The 26,484-nt window shown below is 43.4% G+C and overlaps 1 protein-coding gene across 8 annotated transcripts in view; it reads right to left on the bottom strand.

The window, feature by feature from the left end:
* Window positions 1–1,055: 1,055 nt before the first annotated feature.
* Window positions 1,056–26,484, bottom strand: part of kdm5c (lysine demethylase 5C) — a 44,570-nt gene continuing 19,141 nt past the window's right edge. For 6 of the 8 annotated variants that reach the window (XM_060931448.1, XM_060931450.1, XM_060931449.1 and 3 more), the window contains 21 exons: window positions 25,684–25,804; window positions 24,190–24,434; window positions 23,247–23,405; window positions 22,881–23,000; window positions 22,541–22,699; window positions 22,131–22,312; window positions 19,488–19,650; window positions 19,129–19,248; window positions 18,760–18,954; window positions 15,835–16,016; window positions 15,595–15,719; window positions 14,987–15,219; window positions 14,381–14,763; window positions 14,130–14,268; window positions 11,731–11,913; window positions 11,407–11,529; window positions 8,763–9,524; window positions 8,463–8,511; window positions 7,307–7,506; window positions 6,112–6,276; window positions 1,056–2,069 (listed from right to left, as the gene is read on the bottom strand). In XM_060931448.1, coding sequence (XP_060787431.1) covers window positions 2,061–2,069; window positions 6,112–6,276; window positions 7,307–7,506; window positions 8,463–8,511; window positions 8,763–9,524; window positions 11,407–11,529; window positions 11,731–11,913; window positions 14,130–14,268; window positions 14,381–14,763; window positions 14,987–15,219; window positions 15,595–15,719; window positions 15,835–16,016; window positions 18,760–18,954; window positions 19,129–19,248; window positions 19,488–19,650; window positions 22,131–22,312; window positions 22,541–22,699; window positions 22,881–23,000; window positions 23,247–23,405; window positions 24,190–24,434; window positions 25,684–25,804 — 4,017 coding nt within the window. In that variant the 3' untranslated portion in view covers window positions 1,056–2,060. The remainder of the gene's footprint in view (window positions 2,070–6,111; window positions 6,277–7,306; window positions 7,507–8,462; window positions 8,512–8,762; window positions 9,525–11,406; window positions 11,530–11,730; window positions 11,914–14,129; window positions 14,269–14,380; window positions 14,764–14,986; window positions 15,220–15,594; window positions 15,720–15,834; window positions 16,017–18,759; window positions 18,955–19,128; window positions 19,249–19,487; window positions 19,651–22,130; window positions 22,313–22,540; window positions 22,700–22,880; window positions 23,001–23,246; window positions 23,406–24,189; window positions 24,435–25,683; window positions 25,805–26,484) is intronic. The other 2 variants (XM_060931446.1, XM_060931452.1) reach the window with 1 other exon arrangement.

The raw sequence follows: 26,484 nt of genomic DNA, 5'->3' as shown, positions 1-26,484 counted from the left end.
TATACAGTATATATAAAAAGCTTTCTCACCAGGAAATATTTGTATCCTGCCTTTAAACACTGACCATTCACTTCACAATTTAAACCACAAGGCCAATAAAACAAACCATTTGATGCATCCCAAAAGCACATCAATGTTGCAAAGTAAAATGTCTTTATTGAGACATCATTAGTCAACTCAACTGTCAAAGCACTAACAAAAGCAACCGATAACACACTTCCAAATTACTCCACGCTGACACAAGGTACAATGAAAAATCTGAAATAAAATAAAAATATTGTTAAAACTTCAAATATGAATGTGCATGTTGCACTGAATGGTGGCTGCTGGTAACGTCAGCTGTCATGCTTCTTGAGAGAAACGACTGCATAGATTTAAACGTTTCTTGCTGTTGAACCCTTTTCTGGTGAGACTCGCGTCCATCGTGCTCACTACTGCGAGCAACTAAAAAACTACTTTTGCACAAATAACCGAAAGCTCGGTCGGGTTCACCCGTTGGTCTTCCCGAGGAATATGATGCCCATTCTCTACTGAAAGAGCACTCACTCTTTTTAGGCAGCACACTGGCCAGTTTCGCATTCAGGCACCAACTCTCCCTCTCTGTCTGTTCAATTTCATGTGGTGGGAAGTTCACATTCCCTTTTGTTTGCTTGACCTAGCCTCTCTCATTCTCTCCTGCAACCATTGGACGAAATGAAAGCCAAGAGTGCTGTCCAGAGCCATAGACAGACAGGTGCCGTCTCTGCTTTGGAGTAACACACCAGGCAAATGGAATAGATCACATCCCTGTTGTCAATGAATGACCAGGACACCATCCTAATATGCGAAGAATGCTCAAACGGCTGTACCGATTAACCTAAAGCAGGACAGGCGGTCACGCTGCATTGCAGTCCAACGAGGTAAACTTACTGTTCCCATCATGAAGTTGATTATTTCCCTACAACACTATATCCCACCCCTTCATTCCTCAGCAATTTGCCACTGATCACTTTATTAGACATACTTATCCTTTTATAGTTATTTAATGACTTGAGAGAAAATCACACATCCACAGCTTCCTAAAACAATTCTAAACTTTTATTCTCTAACAAAAGTGAAAAGAAACAAAGGCAACATTGAAATGAAAATGTTTATACACAAACTCACTTGTCTGCAATACCAATAATAACAATAACGTATTTATTAGAATCCAGAACAAAACAAAAAGAAAGGGGGAGCTTACAGTGAGGTGTTTGTACAGTTCCTTGGACTTGAGTGCAAGAGAAAGAAAAGAGAGAGAGAGGGGGGAAAAAATAATTTTTTTTTGTTTGTTTTTTTTTAAAAAAGCGGAAAAGTAAGCGGTTTCAAATCAAGTCAGTAGACAGAAGAGGGGTAAATATACAGTGACCTATTTTGGGAAAGTAGCACCAAAACTCAAATGCCTTTTTCCCCCACCCCTTCACTTCCCCAATTTTTTTTGTTGTTTTTTTACTAGTTCATTTGAACGGAGAGTTTTTCAACAGCCTCAACAAAACACGAGACTTGGTACATAAAAAATACAAGTCATTTTCACAGCATCTGGGCCACGTTCCTGTTCCTATGTCCAGTGCTACCGAACCACTGTGTGTACGTGAGAGAGAGAACCGTCACATTACATAGGAGCACAAGTTGACATTTGGGGACATCAGCACTGTGTGGTACGTTTTAAAAGGGTACAGACAGACCGCAGGGCTCAAGTGTGAGTTCTCAGTAATGGCCAGTGTAAAGCAGCAGGCAGAAATGTGAGCGGAGTCGCTGTGAACACGCTGGCACACGACAATGGAGGGCAAGAAGTTGGAGTGAAAGAGGACAGACATGATGCTGACGCCATCCAGGAAAAAGGAGGGAGTGCAGCGCTCGACAACCGGCGCGCCAACAAGAGGGAGCAAACGTGTGCAAATAAGAAAAAGAAAGGAGCAGTGTGTGAGCTTAAGTCGAACCTCCAGGAAATCTCTTCTCCTGCCTGGGTGGGTGTTTTTTGGCCCAGAGTAATGTTAGAACCGTGGGTCACTTTCTCCTTCACATGTTCCCAATACAACGCATCACAAGACCTGAAAAGAGAAAGAGAATATTAACGAGCACAGAATTTGAAAATGCCACAGGGAACATGCTGCTTCCTTACATTTTTTTTTTAAATATATAAAAACAACACTAACATTGTTAAATAAACTGTAAATTTTTCCCTTTTATCTGAACCCCCTCCAGCACCACTGATCAAAATATCACTAGACTCGGTGTAAGTGCTCACTTCACAGGGTACAGCATAATGGAGACTAAAAATGTCCTGGCTGTAAATTACTTTTTTTTTGCCTGATGTGTATAATATACACTGCCCTGCCCCCCCAAAAAAATAGCCCATTAATATTTGGTTGGATCACCTTCAGCTTTGATTACAGCATGCATTCGCCAAACTGCTTCAATACACTTATGCAAAATGTCACATTTCAGTCCAGAGTTGTATTAATTTATTTTGCACAGAGAGCTTGTGTTGAGGATGGGAGAGCCGAACTACCGCACAAAATCATCTCCAGCACATCCCAAAGATTCTCAAATGGGGTTAAGGTCAGGACTCTGTGGTGGCCAATTCATGTGTAAAATGATTCCTCATGCTTCCTGAACCACACTTTCACAACCTGAGCCCCAATTTTATGCCCGTGCTATCAGGGAAGAAGAAAGGCCAGTGATGTGATAACCTGGTTATTCAGGTCGTCAGCTGACTTCATTTTATTGCTCCATAACGTTGCTGAGCCTCAACCTGACCAACTGAAGCAACCCCAGATCATAACGCTGCCTCCAGAGCTGCGTACAGTGGCCACGATATCTGAAGATACTCAGTCATCCAGGTACATAGTAATCTGTGGTTGGTAGAAGAGAGCAACTGGACTTGCTTGAAAAGTCCTGAAGACGTTTCGCCTCTCGTCCGAAATGCATCCTCAGTTCTGTCTGTCTACTAGGGAGTATCAAGTATTTATCCTCTCATGGATCATCACAGAATCCGAATCAGAATGCTGATGGATGCATTGTAGGTGGCTGATCGAGGTCATAGACACCCACCTCTGTTCAGTGATGGTCGTTCCAGGTTGACAAAAACGAACGATCCTCTCTGGCCAAGATGTCTGCCAGTTTTCTGGAAGTCCTCTCATACTCCCGCACCAGTCAAAGGGGAGTATGATTACTATGTACCTGGATGACCGAGTATCTTCACAGATATGTTTCTACGCACTTTGGGATGAGATCCCTTCGACTAGTGCGGGAGTATGAGAGGACTTCCAGAAAACTGGCAGACATCTTAGCCAGAGAGGATCGTTCATTTTTGTCAACCTGGAACGACCATCACTGAACAGAGGTGGGGGTCTATGACATCTATCAGCCACCTACAATGCAGCCATCAGCATTCTGATTCGGATTCTATGATGATCCATGAGAGGATAAATACTTGATACTCCCTATTAGACAGACAGAACTGAGGATGCCTTTCGGACGAGAGGCGAAACGTCTTCAGGACTTTTCAAGCAAGTCCAGTTGCTCTCTTCTACCAACCACAGATTACTTTGTACCTGGATGACTGAGTATCTTCACAGATATGTTTCTACGCACTTTGGGATGAGTTCCCTTTGACTGGTGAGGGAGTATGAGTGGCCACGATGCATTGCCTCATGTGCTTCCTTTCTTACCCTGACACACCCACCACTCCGGACTCTTCAGACCACATGCCCTTTTCCATTGCTCCAGAGTCCAATCTTTATGCTCCCTAGCCAGTTGAAGCCTTTTCTCCTGATTAGTCCCACCAACGAGTGGTTTTCTTATGGCCACACAGCTGTTTAGTCTCAATCCTGTCAGCTCTCATCACATTATGAGTGTGGAAACGCTTTTTCACTATTAAACATAGCCGTGAGATCTACTGTCGATTATCTTTTACGATTCGACTTCAAGCATTTAAGTGATCTCTGATCATGGTCAGTCAGGATCTTTTTCCCCAACCACATTTTTTCCATGAAGTTGACATTTTCACCGCTATCCTTCCAAGTTTTAATAATGCATTGACAGTTAACCCAATTCCAGTCAGTTCAGTAATCTCCTTAGTTGTGTTGCTTGATGCAGGCCAATAATTTGGCCCTTCTGAAACACAGTAATATCTCCATGAGCACAGGATCTGTCTAACAGGTTTAAGAAATGAAAAGCTACTCACTGCATCAGTTAGGTTGAAAAGAATTCTTGCTAGCTGAGACACATTCATCACTGCAGTTAATATCCAATCAAAGGCTCTTACGTATTTGCTTACCGTATTTTCTGGACTATAGAGCGCACCTGTATATAAGCCGCATCCGCTCTATTTTTTAAAAAAAATAAAAAAAAAAAAGATATACAAGCCGCACCGGGCTATAAGCCGCAGATATCTATGTTGAAAAATTAGATATTTACTGCATGTACAGAACGATTTTGTACTGTAAATGTACATGTATGCACCTGAACAGATTCTTTCCGAACAGTGCCTTTTAACACGGCAGCAACTTTGCTGATTAAAACGGAACAGAACCAAGAGAAAATAACCGGTATTTATTTACCTTCATTTCTCCTGTGTTTGAAACCACAAGTCACTTTAATCATCTCCAACGTCTCACCATAGATTAATTGACACCAAGCTTGCGTGCAGCAGCGCGGTTTCCTTCCTGGATAGCAAGCTCGATGGCCTTCAACTTAAAACTTGCATCATACGAACTTCTTCGTGTGGTTTCCATGATGAAGGGGCGAGGATTTGAAAATAATTACCAGTTAGTAATTTGTCGTGCGTGTTCTATCTGCTAAAGATCTGCTAATTCTTCTTTGCATTGATTTTTCGTCTATCTTATTTTTGATTCTACTTCCGGTTAGAGCGCCCCTAGCGGTGGAAGAAAAATCCACAGAATAGCCGCACCTTTGTATAAGCCGCATGGTTCAAAACCTAGGAAAAAAGTAGTGGCTTATAGTCCAGAAAATACAGTATTTAAATCCAAATGGCGACTTTTTTTTTTTGGTCAGGCAATGTAGCTTAAAAAAACATCACGCAAAGGGCCATGTGACCAAAAGGTTTAAAAAACGTGTCACAGTATACTTCTCACAGGGTTCCTACAGGTTTCTTCAAGTGAAATTCAAGGCTTTTTAAGACCATTTATACACAAATTCAAGACCTAATTTCGCAGCCGATTTCACCGGCAAAGAAACATCTCAAAGTTGTGTTTACTTGTTTCTCAAACAAATGTGAAAATGTGCAAAGGATGATGAATAGTGTAACCTTATTGCATCACAGTCCTGAGTACTCGCCGTACACCACCACAATACAAAATCACGTAACGTTCAGCAGACCACGTTTTATTAACGACACATTTCATAAGTTGACTGCCGCTTCGGCTGGCCGAAAAACACTGGCGATGGAAGGCGTTCGCTGTTTCTCTTTCATACATACTGTGTGTTTTGATGATTTCGCGTGCGATTCTAGCGCCTTCACACCCATTGTGCCGAGTTTAAACGCCCTTTTACACACACAGCAAAACACCTCGAATACATTGCCATCAACAGGTTTTACCCACTCACGAAATGAAATATGATGCCTCCATGCCTCGTTAAACTTACATTTGCCCATTTTTCCATAGATAGGCCTATATGTAGGCTATAGACTTTTCGTTTATACTTTTGGACTTAGTTCTCCAGACTTTCCTTTTACCGCACGCCAAACAAGTTCAGGGATGTGTGTTCGAAGAATTTTGCCCTCGGGGTGTGCGTGCGATAGCATGGTTCCGCCCACAGCTCCAGTTCCGCCACTTATTTACGCTGCCAGTACATCATTTACCAAAATAATGGCAGTTAAGATATTAAAAAATAATGAGAAATTCTATATGGAGAAGTTACATACTGTGCACAGATTTTAAGACCTACACATTAAAATTCAAGGCTTTTTAAGGTATTATTTCCAAATTCTTAAATTCAATGCTTTTAAGGCTTTTTCAGACCCCGCGGGAACCCTGTTCTCATCCATCATAAGCATTCAAATAGGAACAATTTCTATCTGCATACACAATATTATTAGAAACTGAAAACTATTTAAAAGAGCCGTGCCTCTTCAAGTTGCTGTACAGGTGTGAGATTAACAGGTCGTGTCTTCTTGGATTCTGAGGCCTCTGTAGACTTTGCTCCTCCTTCAGATTTCTGACTTTTCCTCTTCCTCTTGGAGTCCTTCGTCCTGCTGCCACGACCTGAGCGCTTCTGTTCCTGCAACTCAATCTGAGACAGACGGGAGGGGTGGGGGTGGGGGGGTTAGTTTACCGTGGCAGCAAACAAAAGAAATCCACACTTAGTCTAAGGCCAAATCCCATTTCACCCCTTGGACCAACCCCTTAGCCCTTCCCCTCCATTTTGCGCGTTCACGTGAAGGGGTAGGGGTATCCCAATCCCAGTTAACGCGGAGGGGTAGGGGAAGGGGGAGGGCTTCTGTACCCCTCCAAACGGAGATTTTCCTGGAGCTGACTCCGAACGAAGGGGTTTGAGTGATTTCCCACAATGCCATGCGGATTTCAGCGAGATTTCATGCGGATTTCAGAAAGATGGCGGTTCCCGCGGCGAAAGATTGTCATAAATGTATTTTCTCCATTATTTACGTGTTTTAAGTTGTTATCCAGAGGAAACACGCCGCTTGATTCGCTTTCGAGCTGAGAATGAGCAGCGATTTCTGAAATCCAAGCTGCTGCTAAAAAGCTTTGGGAGTGAGTATTGTTTTCGGTTGCTTGACTGCGTACGTTTTGTTCCGTTATTCTCGCTTTTATTGTTTACATGAGTGTTCTGACACCTCATTCTGTCGGATGTGGTGCACGAAGCGCCAAAGATATCCCATTCAGTGGTGTTAGTTAACAAATCACACCCTGCCAGCAGAGATTTCTGGTTCTGGCTCTGACTGTAGCGGCTGGTCGCAGCCAATGACGCATTTGGTCGCGTTTTGCTAACGTAAACGCTGACGGAGGTACGCGATGACGTATGCGATCGTTGAAGGGCTATCCCAATACGTAAGGGTTGAATTTCAAACCCTATCCCTTGTAGCTCAGTTTCAAGGGGAAGGGCCAAGGGGAAGGCGGAGGGGAAGGCGGAGGGGTAGGGGTAGAAATTAGAATTGGGATTGGGCCTAAATCTACTGGACCCTTAATTTCTGCAGATCTTATACAGTCCGTTTCCAGTTAAATTGCAATTTAAAACCCAGTTTAAACTCCAATTCTGAATATATATTTAAAAAGTCACCTGTTCATGCTGCCTATTCTCTCACCTGCACAAGTGTGTGTAGAGTCTGGCATGGTGGCAGAGATGCTGCTTGCAGAAGTCGGTAGATGGTGTGCGTCTGATCGAGAGTAACCTCCAGCAGGTCACCTTCTAGCTGCAGCTCCTCTAACTGAGCTCGAGTTGAAGGGGCCAATTTGATGACTGGCCCTTTAAGATATGGAATCAATGGCACCAGAGACTCCACCCCTTATAGGAATAAATGTAGGGTTAAAGGATAAGGCAACTTTTGTACAAAATCACCACAAATAGATAGATAAATATATAAAGTAATCGATCATGGAATTTATAGAGAAAGAACAGACCGCATAACAGTATCTTTTAATAATATGGGCTTGCGCTGAGCTCAGCGAAGACGCGTTCCGCCATATTGATCTACTGCGTGACGTCATGCGGCCCACCACTGAAAAGAACTCTTCAGTGCTTCATGGTAATAAGGTAAAAAACCAGTACAATCGCTTCTTCAAAGTTTCACCAAATGGTTTTATTTATGCAACTTAAAGCTCATAATACTGTATAACTTTGGTCGAGTAAAAACACGGAGCAAAAACATGGCTGAATCCTGAATGACTCCGATTTGGATTTGTCCTACCAAGCCTACTGCGCATGCGCGAAGCGGCTCGGCTCGGTTTTCCCTTTCGGCCGCTCTCGTTTTCTGTTAGAATTTGGTAAAGAAAAAAAATAAATAAATATTATTTACCAGCTTACCGGGTCCATGAACATAAATCTGACAGCTGACAAGGTCGGGATATAAACGAATCGAATACAAGCCACCCGCCGGGACTCCTTACTGTCATCACAGTGATCCGTTTGTAAACACTGTTTTCATGGGCCCAGTGACGTCACAGATCAGAGGGAGGCGCATTAACGAAAGATTCTGATTGGTTTATAGTTGCCCACAATCTCAAAATGGCTGCCTCCTCCAACTTCAACTCCTCTGTGTCAATTCATGATTTCAAAGTTAAAAATATTTTTTCATGTTCGATATATAATGGAAATAATTAACAGAATTGATTACGTACATGTTTTTCTCCTATTACACACCTGGTTTTGTGGAAAAACGGCGTTACCCTTTAAGAAGTTTGAACAATGCTGAGCTGCAAATGTTCGGAGAATTTAAATAGCAAATAATTTACAGTACTAACCTGTTACATTTTCGGTGTCTGGCTTCTTGATGCCATTTTCGCAGCCAGACTGTGGAACAATTTTCACAAGAGTTACCATGTAGGCAATATAAAGATTTATTCACAATACTATTTATGTACCTACATGTATATGGAAGTTCTTTGCTGGAATGGTGTTCTCTGACCAGACAAGCTGTTTGATTTAAAATCAAGGCCGCCCCCAAACATATTAAACTTCCACACGTGGCAGCACTTACTGGTATATTTATCTGACAAAATGGGTAGTGTCCATGTTTTTATGCAAAGCTTGATATTCCGCACCTGTATTCCATTAGCAGCTCTCTCTCTTTTCACCGCGTCACCCTCTTCAGTCAGATCGATCACGCCACTGTCCGGCTCCTCGGAGTCCGACAGTACAATCACGTCCTCTGAATTCCCTTTCTTTTTACCCTCCTGTTCCTCCTCCTCCCTGCTCGGTTTTTCTTTCAGTTCCTGAAGCCTCTGCAGTGCCCCCTGCAGCTCAGGGGAATCCAGGGCTTGTTTGGCTCGGCCCTGCCAGTTAATAGCCCTCTCTGTGAGACACTGCAGGGCCTCGCCCTCTGGCAGTCGCACAGGCAGCTTCTGTAACGCCACTAACAATGCTAAAATGGTTTCTAGCCGTGGACGCCGTGTTCTCTGGCACCGTGGGCACAGGAAGCGTGTGTCCCAGTCCCACCAACAGAGTGGGTTTACAAGTGGCACATCAGTAAGGCCCAACACAGAAGGGAAGGGCACACAGCCTCCGTGGAACCAGTCTCTGCACAGATGGCAGCGGTGGAGCAGAGCATGGGGCTGGCCACCACACACGCACACAGACTGGCTGACCGTGTGGGAGTGGGTGGATTCACCGTTCTGCTGTGAGCCACTTTCTGAGGACAGAGGCGTGTCCGTGTCCATTGATTCACTCCACCTCTGCTCTTGTTTGATGTCCGTAGTCTGTACCTCCTTGGGCATGTTCTCCAGGCCGGGCTTGGCCAGGTTCAGCTGTCGCATACGCAGCAGAGCCTCTTTCTCATGCTGCTCTCCCTCCTTGAATGCCATTACCTGAACAAGTTACAATGTACAGTAATTATAATAATCATTACTGCAACACACGAGAGGTATTAAGGTAGGCCTACGCAATGAATAAATCTGTCTTGACAACACATTTAATTGATAGGCTTATTTGGAGACCTTTTGTTTTATAGGTGTAGCTAGCCATCATAATCTGAACACCCCCCCAGTGTCCGCCCACACTGGCAGTGTCTGCGTTGCCCCTCCTTCATTCCCAGGACAAAAAAAACCTACCATTTCTGACTCCGGGGTGGGCTAGTGTCTGAAACTATAATCACAAACTGTAAATATGCTTAGAAAAGGTGGAAAAAAGTGTGTTATGACAGCGAGTCTCCATATACATCTCTGTACTGTTTTCACTGGGGAGCTTGTTAAAAGGAAAAAAAAATTCTGGAATTTTTTAACCCGTGTCTTATTTGAATATTCGAAAATCATGACCCATCCCCATCAGACCCTGCTAATTAATTATGAGCCTGTGAGAAGCAAAAACAAGTGGCTTAGTTTGCTGTGGATGTTTGCCCGATAGGATAATGCTGTATAGCCATTTTGTGGTTGCCTGGTATAGCATTCTAACTCAATTTCATTTGTTTTTGTACCTAGTAAATACTTAGGCACAAAGAGATGGAAAACGGGGCCCCATTCATTCATTAATAAATAAATATCCCAGAATTTTTCTTTTAACCTCCTAAGGCCCAAGCTGTTTTTTTACATGCATTTTTTTATTTCTCTTTGCTATTTGGGCTTATTAGAACCTGATTAGAATAAAAACTAAGCATCATCTTTTGATAAGATGTACTTTTAGAGAAAAAGTATGTCCACATATGTGGATTCTTGTTCCGAATTTCCATAAAGTGCTGTCCACGCATGTGACCGCTAAGCCCTAGGAGGTTAAAGTGCATATTCTGGACCAATTTCGTTTTTTTTTTTTAAATATGAAAGTATGTCCTTTACACACTCATCCAGAAAGGTAATTTTGCACAAGGCCATCTGTCTACAGCAGAAAAAAAAAAAAACAAAACGTGTCTGGAAAAATCCCAAGGGAGTCTGGAGCCAGATTCGTGACGTCACCTGCGGAAGCGCCAGCAGGCTGCGCGAGCTTTGCACGGTTTCAGTGCACAGCCTGTGTAGACCAAGCGCTCCCATTTCTCTCTCATTGTCCGGTCTTTTGGGAAACGATGAGTACTAATCCCATCAAGATTGGTGTTGCTACACCCTCCGACGATACATCTGTTAACCATTTTAATAATTACGTGATAACGTTGAAGAAATTTGCAGAAAACCACCAGGTCGTTTTCTCATAAATAAACCAGCACTGACGTAGGATTCAGAAGGAGGCGTCCCGCACGCGACGGCACAAAAATCAATGTTTGCCAGGAAATCCAAATGCCAAGTTTTTTCAGAGGCGGACCAATTCACCTCAAATGGCTTGATTTCAACTGAATTTTTCTGGTATTGCGCAAGGTAAAAAAAAACAAACAAAATTGCACAAAAATGTGACAGATATTTGACCAAAGTTTAATATAAAATAGGAGAATTACATTGATCTTGCTCCTGAATTTACCTGTGATATGCACTTTAAGGCAAAACAAAGTAGATCAAAAATACAGGATGGGGATTCACAGACTGACTGAAGGGGCTATAAACAAAGCAATCTACACTCCGTCAATTTACATTTTTTATTTAAGTTTTAAGGGATGCAAACATGGGCCTTTGAGGGAAAAACCTTGCATCTGACAACAATTCACAGCCTTTCAAACGTTATTCAAATGAGTTATTACTAACGAGACACCTCATTCCCCTCCCCCAGACCTCACCGTGAGATTTTAATACAGTTTAAATTGGGCTTAGGTGCATGCAGTGTGCTGTAACTCACAATGGCTCCTGGGTCTCTGAGGTCCTGAGCAGTGAGCCCCAAAACATCAACATCAGAGTCTGCTTCCGAGCTCGGAGTGTCTTCCTCCCTCTTCTTCCTCTTCTCCACACACGGACACAACACCTACACACAGGTGTGCGACACAGAGACAGACCCTTATGCACCTTTCACAGCTCCTCAAAAACAATCCAGATGCTTAACCAAGTCCATAAGAAACTGGAAAAAAAACGAATCTTTGCTTCTAGAGCGGTAATCATGTGGATTTCCTCATTGAGAGACTTCAACATTTCCTGTCCTTCCATCGCTGCACCCTAACGCCTTTACCTCCAGCAGGCTGTGCTGACTGTTCTTCTTCAGGAAGGTCTTGCTGGCTTTTTCCCTCCAGGAGTGTGCGCTGGCCACCTGCAGCTCGAGTTGCCGCAGCTCCTCCATCCGCACAGGAAGATCACGGCCAATTGCCACCAGACCCTCCAGGTCATCCAGACATGGGTAGTGCTCTCCATTCTGCTGTGAGTTATAGGACATAGAAAGGAGATGTAGAGGGAGAGAAAGGCACCGGGTAAGATTTTAAAGACTTTACAGGATTTTAAGAAACTGGATAGAAAAGGTAGCCCCATAACTGAGTTATTCAGCACCTTTAATCCATTATTTTTCATGTGCACCTAGCAAATAAGGGTTTGTTGTGTCTTTAGGTTTATCTGATCATGAAATTGTACGTCTCAAAGAAACCATGTGTGCCCTAGCAGATATGGGCATGACCAGTTTCAATGTTTTTGCTTTCAGTCACATACTAGGACTCCTAGTGGAGAAATTCAGGCAAAGTTCATATCAGTTATTTCTACAGTAAGCCCTCAGTATTCGCGGGGGTTAGGGACCGAACATGGCCGCGAATAAGCCAAAATCGCGAATACTTGTAACCCCCCCCCATAAAACTGCTCTTTATGTAGCGCACGGTACTCTCGTTGATGCCGTAATGACAAGCCACTGCCGCAAAACTCTTCCCTTCCTTTAGCATATCGAGAAGTCCTACCTTCTCCTGCAGCGTCATTACCTTCTTCTGGCGCTTAGGTTCCTTGGCAGGAGCCTTAGAAGATGCAGAGCGTTTAGGAGCCATTGTAGGGCGTAAAAATTATTCAAAAATACCAAGAACGCACAACACGTGAACAAGTCTGAACTACAGGAACCGCGAGACTGTACTGTACAATGCGCTCATTCGTATCAGCCAATGAGCAGCAGCCCGCCATTCAAACTTCAGCCAATAGCGAGCGAGCATTCGGCTCCGAGAATGTAGCAGTGCGTAAACGTTCGATATGTTCGCCGCAAATGACCGCGAATCGCTGAGATTTCCGCGAATGTATAGGAGATATGTTCTATATAAAATCCCGCGAATATGTGAATTTGCGAATACTGAACCGCGAATAGGCGGGGGTCTACTGTATCTTGAACCACATTTGTGCTCACAAGACCAACATTAATCTTATCAGAAAGGAGTCAAGGATTTAGCTTCCACGGAGAGAAGCAGGTGACAAGGTGTAAAAGGATTTTAAAACCCATTTTAATGGTGGAAATAAGCAATAACAAAACTAGGCTTGGGATCACTGCCTTCTTTACATCATCAATAACCAGGACAATTTCCTAATGATTACAGATTTATCAGTAACCTTCAAATAGAGATACTGGCTGCCACAGCACACTCCTTAAATGCAAAGTATAGGCTTAAGGCCTCTGCATGCTCTTGCGACAAGGCTTTTGCAGACAGTTGTAATTTATCGTTGAGCGGGGAGTAATAGGCGTGCGCGATGTTATTCACCGACACAACGCAAGGGGGTGCGAAGTCGCTAGGAGTAGTTGGTGGGTGTGGTTAGTGGAGTGTTTATCCTCCGGTTACTTATAATGACTAGAACTTTTTTTTTTTATAATGACTAGAACTGGAGTCGCATAGATGTACGTACTTCCTCAAATCAACCGCTCTTCATGCTGCTCCATCTTCGCTCGTGTTTTTAAAAATGCCGGTCGTGAAAACAAACCAAACCGGGAAAGTAGGGAAGCGGAAGTGCGTGTACAGCGGATGTAGAGTGGACCAATCAGAGCCCTCTTGTCTGCGACGCTGTCTGCGAGGCTTCTGCGGTGGTCACAATTTTTGGGAGGTGCGCACAGAGCGTCTGCGAAGGTGGGGGGGCTACGCAGACACTGTCTGCGACGCTATCTGCGAGGACTGGGTTGTCAGCATAAATTAGCCTTTACACATATCCTACGAGGTCTTCATATCAGGAAGACCCACTAGAGGGAGCTGTATTAGAGGTCAGAAGGGTGGAGATCAATTACATCCGTGGTATCTATCATCTTCAAGCTATTATGTCAGGCAATATTAAATGGTAGTCGAATAGACTACTGTACAACAGCTAGCAAATTGCCCTTTTTTTTTTTAAAGATATTTTTTGGGCTTTTTTCACCTTTATTGGATAGGACAGTGTAGAGACAGGAAATGAGCAGGAGAGAGAGAGAGAGAGAGAGAGAGACGGGGAGGGATCGGGAAATGACCTCGGGTCGGAATCGAACCCAGGTCCCCGGGTTTATGGTGTGGCGCCTTATCCACCTGAGCCACGACACCCCCAGCAAATTGCCCATTTAAATGCAATTTTAAACCAATGTCTCAAAGATGAACTGACAAAATAACATGCAGATACATATTTTATGACATCCGTAAATAAAACCTCTCTTGCCTGGATCTCCTCTAGGTCAGTGACCCAGGCACGGGCTCGACTCAGGCAGGCTTGGAGGGCCAAGATGTTGGGCAACTGTACAGGGATCAGCTGGGCCTCATTCACTATGGCCTCCAACGTGGAGAGAGGATGCTTCTGCCTGCTCAGATAAAGAGTAAGGAAAAGTATTGAGAGAATTTCTAAGTGGCAGAAATATGCAATTAAAAAAAGTGAGGAAACTCCAATTAAGTGGGTGTGTAACCCTGCTTTACCGGTCTTCGAGGCAGATCTGGGCCTTTTCTTCCCAGCGCTCTGCAATAGTCAGCAGCTCCTGCAGCTCTGCCATGGCAGTCTCGACGCTGACACTCTGCAGCACGTTGCAGCCAGCCTCCATCAAATTTCTCAGAACAGCCAGAGTCACCTCTCCACCCCCAGGCCCAATAGTCTTTCGCACCTGCTCCAGCCAGCGTCTCTGTTCCTGTAGTCCAGACAGGAACTCACAGGCTGGGGCTACAGCCGGCAGAGCAGACCCCTCCTCTAACAGAGCCTGCACATCCTCTTCCGAAGGAGCGGAGGACTGTTTCCACTCACCACCACTGCTGCTCACTATAGCCTGGGCACGTGATTCAAACTCCTCCACCTTCTGTAGCACAACCTGAGAGAGTTGAAGGTGGAGGCGTGCATGTGTGGGTTATGTTGATTTCTTTCTGATCAGAAGAAAAAGTTGGAGTTTTGCTACGATTAATAGGTCTAACATTTCTTGAATTTACCCTTGGTTACAGCACATCAGTGACAAAACCTTGGAGTACAACAGTGGAAAACAGACGCTTTAAAGCGTCTTTAAACACAGGTTTGGGTAAAGTACTCCTCTCACACACCTGCACCTCCCCCAGCTGCTCCATTACACAAGGAAGGTTTTGCATGGTGTCCACAAGCGCCCGGAGCTCCTTGAGGCTCATCTTACTGCTCTGGGTGCTATTAAGAAGCTCTGTGCTCCTGCTCTGGCACCTCTGTACATCAGCCATTATAACAGTCAGTCGTTGCAACAGCTCGTTGTCTGGAAATTTCCGTTCCGCCGCCTCCTCCTTCAGTGCCTCAAGATTTTTAATGTCTTCAAAAAGGTGAAAGAAAAAAAAAAAGACTTGTAGGTGTTGGCAACTTTTCAACCAGGAGTTAAAATGTTATCTATATGTACGCATATTTAAAATCTGCATTTGGATGGTGCATTAACACACCAGATCCACCCAAAGGCATCTTCAAACTGTCTTTAGGATTTAATAGAGCAACTGATCGTGAACCAGAATAAAACCGATATGGATTTCTTCAGGTGAAGTGCGAGATGTGAAAAAGGTTCAATTGATAAAACATGCACAATAAAACTCGTATGTTCCTAAAGTGACAATTTGATAATGTTTTGAATATTGAGAAAAGTTATTAAAGCCAATGTTAAAAGTTGTTGGATTAGTAAAACAATCCTGTCACCTACCTATTTTGTTTCCCTCCTCCTGCTCAAGGGCTTCTTTTACTCTGTTAGCCCAAGAGTCAAAGGACTCAGCCCGAACCTTCAACCGGTACAACATGGCCAACAGCTCGTCCAGAGTGTAGCGATACCTGCGAAGAAGGCAGGACGATAGCGAAATTCAATTTATGTCTGCCACATGCCTATGTCCCGACATGAATCCATGTCGGGACAATGGCCAAATCTTAAGATGCAGCCAACGTGTACCTGAGGTAGAGTTTGTCTGTGGGGCAGGAGCAGAGGTCTTGTGTATGGTAGAGGCAGACAAGGCGCTCAGGGCAGTTGGTGCAAGCCAGGGCTGACAAGAAGCAGGTGGTCTTACACTTATCACACTGCCTCTCATCATCAGGCAACAACTCGAATGCCTCTCGCTCCGCCTCCGTTATACCCTGTGAGCACATCTTAGCATTACTCATCGAGAAGCAAGCTTGCTGCCAGGTATCGCAGAGATGCCTACCCCAAATTTTGAATTTCAGTATTCTTGAAAACATTTTTCAGTATTTTGGAATGACTTTCAGTAACAATTTATGCGCATTTCCATTATAAAGAGGTATATATACCAATATGTTTAACATTTAAATTATTAAAAAGAACTGTTTTGTGTGAATTGAATAAACAAAACACGAGCAGCCATCTCAACTGAATTTCCACTCAACAAATTTCTAGAGCATACAATATATCACATTTTTCTAAATACAATAGTGTTCCCTGTTTGCAGACATTACGGTTGACTACCAATCACTGGTATTGAATGTAACTCCTGAAAAGCATTATATTATATTTAGGGGTCGACCGATAATCGGCCTGGCCGATATATCGGGCCGATATTCTGCATTTTTAGGGTTATCGGTATCGGCCATAATTTCCACCGATATGCCGACAACATGCCTTTTTGCAGCCATTTCGTTCCTAACGCGACTGTCACTGCACGTCCTTTCCTGAACTCACCTCTCTGAGTTCAAGAACACGGTCCCGCCCACCACAACATCTGATTTGTTTGGCACAAGAGATCTAGCCAATCGACACGCACAGCTAAACACTCTGAACTGTTTCAAGGCGGCCGTATCAAGGTAAGGACACGCTGCTTTTCCCGCAATAAGTCACAAACACACAAGTTGCAAAAGCACAACATCATTATATGTTTACATTCTTCATCTACTACTTGTTAAAATTGTCCATTTGCATCTGTGTAGCCAGGCAAACTTAGCTTACGGAAGGAAGCACTTGAATTAGCCTACAACCAACTAGTCTCGCTGAAACAGCATAACGTAGGCTGCAATCATTTTTAAATCCCCGTCTGGAAACGTTGTGAATGTGTCAGTAGTTCTACTCGAACAGTAGAATGACAGCCATACAGAGAGGTGGTCAAGGGAAGACGAAATAAAACGTAGTGTTTGTGTTCTGTAGGCTAGTGCAAGCCTACTGGCTATTTGTTATGGTGATGAGTAAACTTCATGACGTGACTCGTGCTCAAAAAGCGCATTGCACTTGTATATGTTAGGTAACTTTATAAAGCGCTGTTTGAACATTTAAACAAGCCAGGTGTGACTAGTATTTATAATTCTTGCGCAAGCGATTCTCCTCGCTAGCGCTTCTGATTCGGAAAGCGATATACTCTTAAAAGGAGCAGCTGCTCCTAATAGGGAGTGGTAGCCTACTTTACTGTATGTTTGATTTTACTTTTTAAAAAATGCTGCAGGCAGCTCCCTACACTTGATTTGTTATTTAAAAACTACTTGAAGTTGGTAAGTCTTACTTAGTTCTTAGTGTAAAAGAATCCAGAGTGTATTTTCATTTATTTTCCACTGAAAATGGTGAGCTGCAATATAGTAGGGAGTGATTTTTTTATTGGTGAATATTTATTTTATTTCTCATTTTATTCTAACTAATGTTTGACTTTATTGTACAAATGCTGCTGGCATCTCCCTGCACAAAATTTCATGTTCAATTTTACAATTAAACATACATTTCATGGATATGAAGGTCTGTGTCAGTGTGTGCCATGTTTAATTTCATGTGAATTATAATGTTTACATTTATCGGTTGCACATATCGGTTATCGGCATCCCAATTCCATAATAATCGGTATCGGCCCTGAAAAAAAAAAAAAAAAAAAAAAAAACATATCGGTCGATCCCTAATTATATTGCCTGGCAAAATGTTCTACCTGTTAACGGATTCTAATAAAATTTTAAAAAAATTTCTTATTTCATGCCAAAGAGAGTCCGACATTGTTATCTTAATGTCCCAATATATAAATACTTCAGCATAATGCTTCAGAAGAGATATTGAATAAAATGACATTTATAATTGTATTTAAAACAGTGGAATGATCAATTTTTTTGCCACAATCCCAACAGCACTAATCATAAAATTCTGTTTTTGATCATACTACATGTACATTTGCACTTGCAACACTGAAAAGACTTTGAATTAAAGAAATACAGCCAGTGTTTGATATTTCAGTGAATAAAAATCAGACATGTAAAAAGAAACTGAATAAGTTTAACTCTCATTTCATGGCACTAATTGGCAAGTTCAACTCCAAGCATAGGTCAACCATCACCGCTTCAGCACGTGTCACGTTCCGTGTCTTTTCATCCACAGATTTCGAAAAAAACTGCTGGATACCCCCAGATTTACTTTCCGCCTGACTCGCCATTTCAGCATACTCCATATGTTTTTTTTTTGTAGTTGACATGCCGCGTGCAGTCATCGCGACCACCATGAGTGATGTTAATGTCAGTTCTACACAGTTTGCAGTGCGCGTATCCATTGCCCTTTTGACTGGGTGTAATGCACGGCCATTCTACCGTATCGAAAATAGCGCGAACAAATGTGCGGAATCTGCGCATGTCACACACAGCATGTGTGGTTGTCGTAAAAATAAATAGCCTAGCCGTGAATCGCGCATGGATTGAAAAAGTCGCTTGGACATTTAAAAACAACTCGCTGGAATTTTAGACTTTATAATAATTCCGTACAGAACAACACTGTTTGCCGTAACATTGTATTTACGTAACTTTTCCGTACAAAATACGGCCAATCCGTACTAGTAGGCATCTCTGGTATCGTTATTCTACAGCTGTACTCCGACTGTTCGATTATTGCCCGTGTGTATCTCTCGCTCACCTTTTCCAGCAGGGCCTTACGGAGTTTTCTCTCCTCTTGGACAATAATGAACATTTCCCTGTGTGTGGCTGCAGCCAGGTTCAGGTCCAGCTTCTCCGGGCAGGCGGCCATTTTGCAGGTGAGTTCCTCATGAGAGAACACGCAGTAGCGTCTGAGGTGTCTGTAATGCTCAATACACGACCGCCCTGTGGGCAGCTAACGGAGAGACGAACAGGAGGAGAACCAGATCAACTTTCCACTTAAAATTAGACGTGTGTTGATAGTACACGTTTAAGCTTTGTTAAGGAAACCTTTGTGTAACCACCCATCTGAGGCTATACAAGACTAAGATTACACAATGCAGATAAAAATCTATGGATTGAGCCTTACCCAGTCTGCAGTGCAGAAGTTGACGGCTTCAGCAAAATTATATCCCTGATTGAAGCCACTGTGATAGGCTCGAGGGAAAGTGATGACGAACTCTCCAGCACACTGATTTGTACGCACAACCTGCCAATCACAGACAGCCCAATTAGAAAACGCTAAACCCCAGCAATCTTTGTTTACACGTAATATGAAAACCAAAATAAATGTATATTTCATGCAAGGAGCAACACTTCGTGTCAGCTTTACCATAAACAGTGAGCGAAAAACATTCGCCTAGCATTAAATTGCCTCGCTTGTGTTTCACACCCGACACATGCTGTGACAAATCTACGAACATGCTGAGTCTGATGTGTATTACTGACCGGCACTCCATGCGCCATGAGTATATTAGGGTTCATGATTGTGACAAGTTGATGGAGCAAATCTGGCTGGAACTCAAAAAGTTCAGGCGTGAGCTTCTTCATCACCTCCTCCAGCTTTTCTGCTGCTACCGAAGGAACACCATACCACGTCTTGGGCTCCCCCCTGAATCAGAAATTATTTTATTGCGGTCATTTTCTATCTTATTTTCTCAGAACCTCCCCTTTAGTAAGCACAAACATCCAATGCATTCATCTTGAACATGCATTTAACATACGTTAACTTGATCCGTGGGTTAAAATGAATGCAGCCTTAAAAACGTTAGGGGGACAGAAAAAACACCCCACGCTAAAGCTAGCCGCACACTACACCGATTTTCAGCGTACCGAGCCAACTGAAGTCGCGAGTCAGGCGTAAAGACTAGTTTTCGATGGTACCGACTCATCTCACAGCCGATTCGAAAAACTAATTGGGAGCCAGACTGATCGGCGAGAGTCGCTAGCAATAGCCAATCATATCTTTCGCATATAACACGTGATATTTCGTGATCATGTGACTTCTATCTTTTCGAAAAATGAACGGACTGACAATAATGTCAAACTGAACCGTTGATCAAGGGAGATCCGCGCCCCGACATGTGGTGTGCGCGCGCACTCGGCGCATGCTCAGTTGCGTGAATGTGTCATGCACCGAAAATAAGAGATTTACAAGCCAGGAACGCCTCATGATGCAATACGCAAGAAAAGAAAGATTTACTGCCATTTTACTTTGTATTTGAGTAAAGTGAATAAATAAATGGTCTGTGGAAAATACACTTAACCTTGGGAACTGCATGCACAGGAGTTTATTTTGTGTTTACTCCCCCCGGCTGGCTACTTATTTGTCATGGCTGGCTAGTATGAGCCTTAGTGGAAAACCCTGGGAATGCGGAAATGTCAAGTTCGATTTTAGATTTACGAACCCGAAAAAAAAATGTCGAAAAACCAGCATTAAAAAAATTTCACCTGCACAAACGGCACTCACCCGGCCGGTGGACCGGAAACAGAACATTTTTTAATAATGGCCCAAGTAGAGGTCTGCGCGGGTCGGATTTTTCAGTCCCGCTCCCGCCCGCATTGTGCAGTCCCACTCCCGCCCGCGCCCACAAAGAATTATGATTTTCAGTCCCGCTCCCGCCCACAAAAAAATTATGATTTTCAGTCCCGCTCCCGCCCGCAAATCCCGCATGATGCAGACGCTCGCGTTATTTCTCAGGAAAGTTCTTGTCTTGACACAGCGTGATGGTGCCTCGCCCCCTACTTTGAGTGGATTTCAGCATAAATATCTACAGCTCATGTTATTATTTACCTTGTTTTGGAATTCAGCATGTACTCTCTCTAATAATAATAATAATTAGTGCTGTCAAACAATTAAAATATTTAATCGCGAATCACACATTTTTATCATATGAGAAACCATTGCAATTCTCTGATCAGCATAAAAAAGTGAATGGGCTTGCTTTGTAGCAATGGTGTTTTGCACTTTTTTTTTTTTATTGCAAAGCAAAGCTAGTAAGAGAAGTGAATTGATTTACTACTCGAGTTAGTCTACAACTTTAGTCAGAGAGACATGTTACACAGTGACGGTAGGCTTGACTCAATGCTATCCCAGAAATCCTTCCTGTAATATGCAGATTTGGCCGCCTCTGATTGGACAGCCAAATTTGCATATTACAGGAAGGATTTCTGGGATAGCATTGAGTCAAGCCTACCGTCACTGTGTAACCTGTCTCTCTGATTAAAGATGTAGACTAACACAAGCCATAAATCACTTCACTCATGGTTCTCTTGCTAGCTGGGTGTGAACTGCGAGTCATTAGAGCGATCAAAGGATTTCCCGTTAGGATGATCAATGGCAAATTTAAGATGCCATTCCACTGGCAATCTGACTCTCTCTGCAAATTTAGGCATCTTAAAATGTTTTTATTAATGCCAAATAAAAGTATCCAGCATTGGGGGCGTCGTGGCTCGGGTGGTTGGGGCGCCGTGCCGTGGATGCGGGCGACCCGGGTTCGGTTCCGGCCCGGGGTCGTTTCCCGATCCCTTCCCGTCTCTCTCTCTCTCCCGCTCATTTCCTGTCTCTGCACTGTCCTATCCAATAGAGGTGCAAAAAGCCCAAAAAAAAAAAGTATCCAGCACAAATTATATATGATAGGCATAAATTAATAATTTATACATTTTATTTCAAACACATTTTTAGTTAGCGGGACTGCAGCTCATCACCGCTCCCGCTCGCGCCACATACGTGCACTCCCGCTCCCGCGCATATGTGCACTTCCGGTCCCGCTCGTGCCCGCAATGAGCTTTCAAAACTTGTCCCGCGCCGCACTGCTTTGCGGCGGGTCCCGCGGGAGTGCAGGGCTCTAGGCCCAAGATATTAACCTCTGCTTTCTTTCAGTCGTGAGTTAGTCGGGGATATGTGCGTGCCCTGTCGGGAGTCGGCTCTGAAATGGGTCGGTTCGGTACCGCGTGGATCGGCGTAGTGTGCGGCTAGCTTAAATGTTCTCAAAAAGCAGTGGCAGATGTTTATCAGGCAGAAAGGAACAATAATGTACATGCTGCAACATAACTAAAGACCAGAATAAGGTCAAGCATCTCCATTATTACCAGTGTAAATAGTTGATTGAGTAGCTCCAGTGGTCCTCAATGTGCCAGCAGAAGGCAGAGAACACCATGCCCACATACAGCCATGGCACTTTCATGCCCGAGATGTCGGCATTAATATGGCACAATACTGACTGCTCCAACACTGGCATCACATTCAGGTTCCAGCCACTGCGTGCATATGCCTGAAACCGAACCAAAGGTTTTCTTTACTATAGTTTCACTGCGGTGTATAACACACATTTTTACAAAGCATCATTTAAATGTGAAACAAATAGCAACTAAAATAGTAACACACACAGAGGGAGGGAGAGAGAGAGAGAGAACACAAGAGGAAAGAGAAAGTATAACAGTCATGAACAAAGCAGTGTGAAGCAAAATTAAATTTTTTGGAGGGGGGAAACAATGCAAACCTCCTCTTCTTCGGTTAAATGTCTCTTGCCATTGTTGACAGGGAAACCACTCCCGAACTCCTTGGAGTGAATGTCGGCGCCATACTCGACAGTCACATCTTCTTCAATACTACTGACCAATCGCCAAAACTCCTTCTCAACCAGTTCTGTTGGGACCATCTAACAAAACACGCGTACAATTTATTAAGGAGCTTAACGGTGACCCCTGAAGGTCTTTGAGGTTTTCTGATTCAGATATCAGCCTTTATTCCTACCCCTGATTTGTGAAGACATTTGAGAATTTGCTGGATTAAGCAAATAAATTAAGAGCAGCAAATAATTACAAGCAAAAAGCACTCACATGGACAGGCATGTTGAAGTAATCGGCCTTGAACGTGTCGGCCATCTCGCCGAAACTCTGTAACGTGTATTCTCGTGTAGCTTGCTCAAAACCAAATGCTTCTGCGGGTTTCTTACATTCCTACAAAAAAAAAAAAAAAAAAACCCACAGCAAATATTTAAGTTACACTCAAACTGATAAAAGCAGAATTTTGATTGTGCTTAAAACCAAACCCATGATAATACATTTCAGCACTACATCTTTTCATGCATCATATAACTAACTTGATTCTTACGCTTTGAACAGCGACTAACATTTCAACATCAATCTTTTGCTGCAAATGTGCCATGCTGAATGCAATCTTGCATTTTTCAGGCATCACCTCACCTCTGCTACACATTTGGGACAGCGCCAGTTGCCCTTGGGAGGGTCTGTGAGGGGAGGCAGAAGGCAGAAAGTGTGGTAATTATCATCGCAACCATCACATAGCAGTAGCTTTTCGTCCTCGTCCCCGCGGCCACACATACGGCACACAAATGAGTCCACCTGGGAAAACAGCGTTCTGGTTTAGCGAACATTTGCAAATGCAGCTAACTTTAAGACACTCTGTAGGCTGTGCAGCTCTTCCACTACCATGAATTAAACACAAAAAAATGGTTTTGATTACTCCGGCAACTTCCCTGACACTTATAAGTAGCTCAAAACCTGTTTACAGCACTGCAGCAGAACAGGAACTATGACTATTATTACTGTAGCTAAACGCTGAAGTACCCATAAAAAGGCTTGATTCTATAATTTTATTTTGCAACAGGAAGTCAGCATGTCGACATATCAAGGTTGACTGATTTCTACAACGGCCAAGATGCAACACACCTGCCACCGACTCTAAAGAAACCGAGAAACCCATCTAAATACTGCAGCTATGTGAGATTTCTCAAATGCATGCTTGCATACTGACTGTCCTATTTAGTATCCAAGGGCAAAAAAAAAGTTTCCAACCACCATACATACATCACAGCCAGCAAAACTAAAATCCTATAAATCTATAAAACAGCATTTTGATAGCTATTAGCCTGTGTATTTATAGTGCCAAGAGAATCATACAAACAGCTCTAAAAACACCAAATTTGACTTCATGGATGCTTTAAGTTAGTTATCAAAAAAAAAAAAAAACCACACTTCAAACATAGGCTACAAAACTTAAATTATAATCCGAAATAAAATAACGCTACTTCTACAGGATAGCTTCTGTGCAACATACTCAACTCGCTACACTGAGCAGAAATTTGCATAAAGACCCCCCTTGTTACACACAAACATGCACACTTACAAACTGTGAGCTGCTGAGGTTGCGCCTCAGCCTCATGGTCATCTTGGTGCAAGGTTCATCCTTAATAGGATCATTTGCATCGACTGCACGGCCCTCATCCTCTTCCTTTTTCTTCACTTCATCTTTAACGATGAGGTTTGGGGGAGGTGGGGGGATGTCGGGTTCTGACTTTGTGATTAACGTCTCTCCAGGCTCTTCTTTAATGCTGCTGTTGTCTTTAACTATTACAGTCTGAGGGAGTTCATCTGAGAGAATGAGAGCAGGACCGAGTTATACATGACATTGTTGAGTACTCTTGTAGTAGTGGGAGATGTACTGATATAAATAAGATGCAAGTTTGCAAAACGGTTTAAAAAAAATAAATTATAATCTGTATTATCCAGTTTGTTTTATATAGAGAACATAACTGGATATATTTAAAAAAAAAAAAAAAAGCTAGCAGACCTACCAACCCCAAAGAAGAATAATTAATCCCAGGAATGGGGGCATTTTTAATACATTTCCTGGCAAAGTACTGTAACGCTGCTTTTCCACTACCAACGCGGCTGAGTTGGGCTGAGCCGTGCCGTGCTGAGTTGGGCTGAGTCGAGCTGAGTGGGGCTGTTGGAGTTGCATTTCGACTACAACTGCGCTGAACCGTGCCGGCTGGAAGTGGATGGACACATTGGGTGGAGTTAGCGAAAGTGGGTGGACGTCACGTGATGTCACTGTTTGCGCCGCCTAACGACATCAGTGAGCTTTTAAGCGGTAGTCTCACGACCCGGATAGTAAACAATAAACATGGAGGACATGGAGTCGTTAGTGTTGCTGGTCTTGGTGCTGTGGCTTGTTGTCACCGACAACGCCAACAGATACTGGCAAGAGCGTATAGATGAGGCGAGGTGCATAAGGCTTCAGAAATTCTCGTAATTCTTCTTCTGGGTTTACGGTGGTGTTTACAGATCCCAGCGTGCTCGCGGGGCGTGTGTGGGCATGTGAGGACACTCCTCCTCACCAATCAGTGCACAGGGGAGTGTCTGCTCACGCCCCTAGCCCCACTCGGCTCGGTTTGGCTCACTTCAGCCCCACTCCAAAACCGTGCGAGTTTTGGGTGCTGAGTAAGGCTGAAGCGAGCCCAGTCGCGCCGCTCTGAGGTAGTCGAAACGTGAGCCGTGTCGGGCTGAAGTGAGCTGAAAAAGGGTAGTGGAAAAGGGCCATAAGTGCACCACATCAATGCACATTTCTGGCTGGAACATCTGAAAGGTTATGAATAAAAAGGTGTAGAGCTAACAGGAGCTGTTTGCTAAATGTTCAAAACACCTGCACTACTAGTTGTCTTTCCAGATTCATCTATCAGGGGGTGGGGGTCTGCTGTGTGTTGTGCATTTTTGAGCGATAAATGGAAGTGTAATTTAAAAACGAGCCATTAAAATGTCAGATATGCGCCTTTGCCAAGCAATCTTTCAAATATAACCATCCACTCAAACTGATGGTGTATTCGTGCCGCACATTTACCTTTCTTCCTAGCTTTGTCTCGAGCCACCAGACCGAGTCCCATCATTTTGGGTCCGGCTCCATATATCTGCAGCTTCTTCAGCTCTGGGTTCTTCTCAATGTCCTCCTCAGTGGGCTCCGGCTGAACGCAAGAGACAGTGAAATGTTAAATTAGCAACCAAAAGAGAAATTCGGATGAACACTGAATCTGGATCAGCCTGATCTCTGTTATTATTTACTGCTAATCTTAAGAGGAAATGTTAAAAAGCCCTGGCTCTTCTGTCCAGCACTGAAACACTGTTCATGCCACTGATGTATCTACACAATCTGTTACTGTCATCAGTACAAAAATAAAAGCTGTACAAGGACCGCAATACATAGGAAGTTTGCAGTCGTACAATAAGAGAGGGTGAACGCAGGAAAAGCAGCAGCCAAGCTAAAGGAGTAAAAGCGTTAGAGACTAGCAGAAATCCTATAGTTGAGACTGATGGCGATAAGCAATCTAAAACGCGGGAACCAAAAGGAACACCACCATCCAAGAGGAAACGCAAACAAGCTAGCAATGTTGTACACATGGCAAGACAAGCACAATATGATTTTAGTGCGAATTTTAGTCAGACTGCTTTCCAGTATATTCACAACAAAGATTAGCAGCGCACACAGACTTAAGTGAGCAGGACAGTTTGTGCAAAACTGCACAAGAACTGCACATCAGCAGGAGTGAGACACAAGAAAGCGTGTGGGGAAAGAAAGGTGTTAATGAGTAAGTGAAAAGGAGGAAAAAAAAAAAAAAGGCAGAGAGAGAGGAGAGCGAGGGCCAGC

Source organism: Neoarius graeffei, chromosome 10, assembly GCF_027579695.1.
Source record: "Neoarius graeffei isolate fNeoGra1 chromosome 10, fNeoGra1.pri, whole genome shotgun sequence".
In the NCBI taxonomy this organism is placed as follows: domain Eukaryota; kingdom Metazoa; phylum Chordata; class Actinopteri; order Siluriformes; family Ariidae; genus Neoarius; species Neoarius graeffei.
The sequence above is the reverse complement of the archived record's forward strand: the minus strand, read 5'-3'. Positions and strand labels throughout refer to the sequence as shown.